General features: G+C 54.2%; 1 protein-coding gene across 1 annotated transcript in view; it reads left to right on the forward strand.

Annotated features, from left to right (window-relative positions):
- Positions 1–6,427, forward strand: part of KIRREL3 (kin of IRRE like 3 (Drosophila)) — a 143,776-nt gene that overhangs the window by 99,780 nt on the left and 37,569 nt on the right. The window contains exons 8-10 of the mRNA XM_009322610.1: positions 1,972–2,120; positions 2,533–2,660; positions 5,535–5,594. Of these exons, the coding sequence (XP_009320885.1) occupies positions 1,972–2,120; positions 2,533–2,660; positions 5,535–5,594 (337 nt within the window). The remainder of the gene's footprint in view (positions 1–1,971; positions 2,121–2,532; positions 2,661–5,534; positions 5,595–6,427) is intronic.

Raw genomic sequence — 6,427 nt, forward strand, 5'->3', positions numbered from 1 at the left:
TCCAGCGGCAGGGAGGCAGGAGGGCACGGCGCAGATCCCACCTGGAGGCAGGGAAGCGTGATGCTGAGATCAGCCTTGCGGGCCGACCTCTTGCAAAGCCCCTTGGCTTGGGTTGCAGTTCCCTCTGGAAGGCGAAAGGCATCACCAAAGCATCACTGACCGTTCAAACCTTTGGAGCAGCAGCTGGAAGGTGTCGCTTGTGCTGGTTTTTCCCTACGAGGAGCCTCCCTCATTAACACACGAAGCGCAGCCCTAGAAATAAAAGCGGCATCTCCTGATTAATTATTGAAGGGGGAGTCTGGGGAGGAAGAGAGGGTAGGGAAGCTGAAGTGGCCAGTCAGCATCTGTTAGAGGTGCAAAGATAAATGAAATGAGAGGGCAGATAAGCGCATACAAATCAGCTCACATCTGTACCGCTAATACATCTCTTTCAAAACGCTTGTGTCATCAGATGGTGGGTGAAGCCTTGCAGGTCAGCTGTCCTGATTCACTTAGGTTAACATTGGCAGGCGCCGGGGGAATTTGCTCTAGCAGAGCACTGTCAGAGCATTTTCCAGCCTGCTGCGGACCGGCATTTCGCTCTCGCTCCAGCCCCATGGAGGCACTTGGGGAAGACATCTGTGCCTACAGACCCTCTGTAGCTCCAGTTGTCTTTGGTTGTCTTTGGTTGCACGAGCGGCTGGTTAAAGCAAGGGGAACCCATAGCAGAGCGGCGGGGACAAGCAGAGGAGAGCAGTAAAGGCAGGAGCGGGAGACCCGTGGGAGGACCATGAGCAGATGCTGTTCACCTGGAAGGGGACAGCTTTCCCAAAACCAGCCCACCGACCCCGCGTGGGAAGCAGCCTCCATGGCTCGTCTCTCCGGAGCCTGATGGGGCAAGTCCAGCTCCCAGTGCCTGCGTCTTTCCCCAACCCAAACATCCCAACCCATCCAGCGCAACCAGAGGAGGGCAGCCCCAAGACAACAGAGGCAGAGATTCCTTAGGGAAATCCTCTTCCCTCTCATTTACCTGTCGGTTGTTTTGGGAGGTTTATTACGTTTTTTTCCCCAGGCTGCTGCCTGCACTTTCTTTCCCTTTCCCCAAAGAGCGGCTGAAGTTTCACAGCATCTCCTGTCTTTCCCACCCACTCCGGCGTGGCAGGTTGCCAGATGGTGCCCCATTAGGTCACATTCGCTCATTGTTTGGCAAACAGCAGCTTAATTCAAGTGCTGAGTTGACAGCTTGTTCCCCAAGACAATTTGCAAGTTGCAGTGTTGCAAATGCCAGCTTGGCTTTTCAGGGTAATGTTATTTCAGCTGCCTTAAAGGGATAAAGTTCTCTTTGATTGGGGAAAAAAAAAAAAAAGGAAGAAGAAAAGGGTGAAAGTGGGGGGAAGCTGAAAAGATTGCTGCCTTAAAGGGATAAAGTTCTCTTTGATTGGGGGGAAAAAAAAAAAGAAAAAGAAGAAAAGGGTGAAAGTGGGGGGAAACTGAAAAGATTTTTAGTGGTTTTGATGTGGAAGGACCAGCAGTGTTGGTTGGCAAGCGTTCGGAAAGGGACTGCTCTCCTGGCACCGTGGTTCCCCATCAGCAGAGGCTCTCCATGTCCCATCCCTCCTATCACTGAGGTCTTCCATCCATGCCCCACAATCCTAAGGAATGAGGTATATTTCCAGTGAAACGGGCTTTCACAGGGAAATAGCAATCGTGGTTTATTTTGGGAAGGTTTCAGTAGGGATATACGTACACATCGCTTTGATGTCTCCTCTCCAAAACCTGCGGTTATAATCCCTCCATCCCGGGGGACGCGGGCGATGCTGAGGACAAGTGCATGTCCCTCCTAAAGTCAAGGGCAGCAGCAGGCACCCTATGGTGTGCTACCCCCCAGCACTATGACCTGTCTGCTGGGCGAGGGAGTCTCCGCCATCGCACGCACGTAAATGGCAAGCGACACAAAACAGCACCACGACGATGCTCTTTCTTCTTCAACAGGTGGGCGAAAAAGGGCCAGGTTATAAAGGAAGCATCTGGTGACTTCTACGAAACCATCGTGGACCACACTTTCTTCTTTGAGCCCGTCTCCTGCGAGGTCACCAACGCGCTGGGCAGCACAAACATCAGCAGGACCGTGGACGTCTACTGTAAGTAATCTCTCGGCTTGAGGCTGGCTTCCCAGGGCTAAGCAGGGCCAGCAGAGCTGCTGAAAATGAACGGGAAGGGGACACAGCTAGGTCTGACTTGCCCAGGGTGACCAGGACTTGCTGGGCTCTCCTGCAGCTCAGACTCTGTAAATGCTCTGGTGGTGGGACCCATGATTTCCTCCTGCCTTATGAGCACACAGCCTACGTTGGCGATCCTCGGGGAGCTGGTCATTCTGGGGTTGCAGCAGGCACCTGTCTTGGGCTCTTCTTTATTTGGGAGTCTTACGTGGCCATGACCCATAGGTCCATCGAGACCTACCACTGCTTCCTCTGACGCAGTGGCCTCTTTGGATGGAGGGTTTCTGGTTGACACAGCCCATCACTGCGAGTAACTCCAGCCTCCTCTGTGCAGTTGGGCCCAGGATGGCGACAGAGCCGCAGTCCCTCCTCGTTGACCTGGGCTCGGACGCGGTCTTCAACTGTGCCTGGACTGGGAACCCGTCTCTCACCATCGTCTGGATGAAGCGAGGCTCAGGCGTGGTAAGAATCGCTGCCGGGGCGGTGGGGAATGGCACGTTCATGGCATGAGGTGCTGCGTGATGCTCCCCATGGTCATACCTATGGGCTGGGAGCTCCTGGCTGGACAAATGCTGGACCTACGAGGCTCTCCCAAATGCAGGGGACAACGTGGCATTGCAGAGCAGTGGCTCCCAGGCTGCAGGTCTGCGAGGCTGCAATGAGTGTCCTCAGTTAGTCAGAGAAGTGCATTAAGCAGTAAAGGCTTTATTGCCTTCGTAATATTTTGGATGAAAGCGTGCGTGAATCCACGAGGCATTTGGATGGCAGGCTGGAAAGTTGGGCCTGGAGTCCGGTTTGGGAGAGGCAAAGGGAAAACCAGACTGCTGAAAATCAGTGCCATCGCTGCCGCAGAGGAATCGAGGCGGCGGGTTGTCTGACCCTGCCCCGTCGAGTCCTAGCAGAGCCACCTTCCAGAGCGCATGCAGCTCTCGCCCGCAGGACATGTTTGCAAGGGAGTCCTAATAGAAGGAGAATCGATTCCCGTGATGATGGGCATAAGGGTTAAACAGAGGCCAGAGCATCGCTTAACCTCTCGCTGACGGGTAGCGCTTCCGCAAATCACCTACGTGTGGTCCTTTCTGGGATGGTCCTTTCTGGCCTCCAGACCTGTGAGCTCACGTCCTAACGTGTTCACCCCAGCTCGCCTCCGCTGGGGGCTGGAGCCTGCTCAAGGTGGGGGAGTCTGGATCTGGCCCAGCAGACTTCTCCACATCTTTTTTGTCCTCAAAAGCGTAAGGAGCTTTGCAAATATTAATCACGGCTCAGTCAGCCCGGGGAGGCGCAAGATACTCTGATCCCCTCTTCACAGACAGGAGGGCCGAGCAAAGCCATGTTAAGAAGCTAAAGGAGGGCTGAGACGTGAAACTCATCCGGAAGGCGCACGCGGGTTTGGGTTTTGAAAAGCATCTTTCAGCTTCGCCTGGGCAGATGCGTCCTGAAGTCGATGAGGCAATGCTGACTCACGCAGCTCACGACTAGGTATTATCAGAGAGCTGGACTCACACGGGATTGAGATGAATGGGCTGAGTTGCTCTCCTCACCTCTGCTCCCCAGGCACAGACCGAGGAGGGGAGCAGACATTGAGGCGTTAACTGCTGGGGTATTTTTTTCCAAACCATAATGACCTCGGTGAAAGCCATCTCCTGGGAAGTAATTGTAGACTTGGGAGAGCTGATGGCTCGGCTCAGCTAAGGAATTCCAGTGGGTCAATAATACCTGGGTGGTTTCCCATCCCGCAGCTGCGGTGGTTGTTTCTCTGGGTTATTGTCATTATAGGCAACGCTCTCACACTGTAGACTGCTGTTTCATTTTCTCAAAGCCGCTGGAGTGTGCAGGGCAGCTGAAAGGAGCCGTGCACAGCAAGGACGAGGGCTTCCTGACCCTCGCGGTCCAGCCCCAGCCATGCATCGGGGCTTGCCTTCGCTAACCAGCAGCGCCCAGGCAGCACGCGGGCAGAGCAGACTTCTCCCTTTTTATTTGGCTCCCTCTAGCTCTCCCTCAGGGCTCAGGACAGACCCGCCGGCTGGTTTAACCCAGCAGAGATGCTCGTGCCGTTCAGCAGAGCCGCCTCCATCTTCCCGGAGGGATGCTGGCAGGGGGTGCTGCTTTGTAAAGCCCATCGGCTCCCAGCCGTCGCGGCGGGATGTGGGATCAGGGCTGCTTTTCTCCCAGCCCCTCCGCTTTCGGAGCCAGGTCAGGCTCCCACAGAGATTACCTTCTTTCCTCCTACTTTGCCAGAAGGGAACAAATCAGAGACAGAAGAGAGGATGAGGACAAGTAAGCACAGGCATTTGCATGGAAATCTTTGTAATCGATGCTAAAACAGTGGGTTTAAAAGGGATCGGAAACTCTGTGCCTCTGCCTCATGCCAGGTTAGGGGTGAGACCCCCATCTTGCTACAAGGAGACCCAGATCCATATCCCAACTACTGCTCAGGGCACCGAGGGCTTTGCAAAGCATCAGCGCAAGTTCCCGGAGGCATCAGCTGTGGGAGCAGCAACCAGCAGAGCCGGGGGCTCACCGAGCAAGCGGGGTGCTGGAAGGAAGGGGAGGTGATGGGCTCGCCCCAGCCTGCAAAGTCCTGGGGGAGAGAGGCAAGAGCAACTGGGAGGCATTAGCCACCAGGCACACGTTTCCAGCACGGAAACGCATTGCTCCGAAAGCCTCTATTTGTTTTAGACCGGCCATGGTTTTTTTAAATACCACCAGTGCTGGGATTCTGCCGACAGCCTCAGCCAGATCCCTCTGCTTCAGCAATTTTCAAGGTTTAATAAAGCTGCTAATTGCACTGCCAGGGCAGGAGGGCAGCGTGGCTGATAGCCGCGTTGCAGCCGGTCTATAGGGAGGGCTTGCCAAAAGCAGCTGAGGTTTCCCCGGTTACCCAGACCCGGTTCCCAGGGGGCTGCCAGCCCTCCAGGTTGGTCTCCCACCACTTCTGGTTTGAAATCCCTGACTCAGTCCTGGCAGCCTCCCCTGCACCTGCGAACATGGAAATGCAAGTGTGGAGCGTGGTTCTTTTGAAGGCTTTTCTGCTCCGGCTTACAAGGCAGTTGTGTCCCTGCAGCCAACAACTTTTTTCTCTTCTACCTTGAACTTCTTGCAAAACTGGAGTTTGTAAAAACTCGAATGAATAGGAACAGGACTTACATTTCCCCCCCAAAAAACTGGCTTGTTTCTTTATTCCTTGGTCAACAGCAATAAATGGTATTTCCATGCCATGTAAGACTTTGGGCTCATCCACTTTGTTTTCTCCGGGCTGCTCTGGAGCTCGTAACGCACGTCTCATGTTCAACTTCGCATCGCCCCTCCTGAAAGCCACCCCCTCCTCTCTTCCAGGTCCTGAGCAACGAGAACAAGCTGACCCTGAAGTCCAGGAAGACGCTGGGAAATACGTGTGTCGAGCCGTGGTCCCGCGGGTCGGCGCGGGGGAACGGGAGGTGACGCTCACCGTCAACGGTACCTCTTTGCTTTCCTATTGCTATTCCATCCTGCCATCGCATTGCTTTGTTCCTGTCGCTCTGACAGCTCCCGTTGCCAAATTGTCCCCTCGGGTATTCGCTTACAGAGCAAATCCCACCCACAGCCGGAGCCTGCCCTGCAGGCAATACGAGCAATTAGGATTTTGCATTCATTTGCCTGGAGATGCACGGGTTAAAGCAAAAAATACCCAGCATTATCTAAGACCTGCTTGGTTCCTTATTATCAACAGGGGTTTATTGAGTAGTTGGGAGCTGGTGTCTTTAAATCTTTAATAGATTTATCTTGCAAAAACCTTGCAAGGTCAGAGAGCACTGTTGTCTCTGTTGTACAGCCAGAGAGCTGGGAATTGAGCCTGGATCCGAGACCAGAAGCCTAATCACTCTCTCAGAGCCCACGTGAGGATACCTGTGAGAGGCAGCAGTGCTATATAGCTCCTCCAAGGCTGCTCGGGGCTCACCCAGCACGGTGGCAGGATGTGGCCCAGACCCTCACCCATGCCCAGGAGCTGGGAAGCACTCCAGAGCCCTGGAGTTTAACGATGACATGGCCAGGACCCCGCAGCAGCCGATAAGGAATTCCAGCCTAAATATGATCCCCGCTCACTGTCACAAAGAGAAGAAAATAAGCGGGGAAGCAGCACAGGCGGCGGCAAGCATTAATTTTAAATGCAGATAATGCTAGAAAGGGAAGCCAAGGGCAACGCAGCAGGGGACTGAAAACCAAACACTCCCTTGACTTCGACTCAGGCA

This window comes from Pygoscelis adeliae, unplaced genomic scaffold (genome assembly GCF_000699105.1).
Source record: "Pygoscelis adeliae isolate BGI_AS28 unplaced genomic scaffold, ASM69910v1 Scaffold224, whole genome shotgun sequence".
NCBI lineage: Eukaryota > Metazoa > Chordata > Aves > Sphenisciformes > Spheniscidae > Pygoscelis > Pygoscelis adeliae.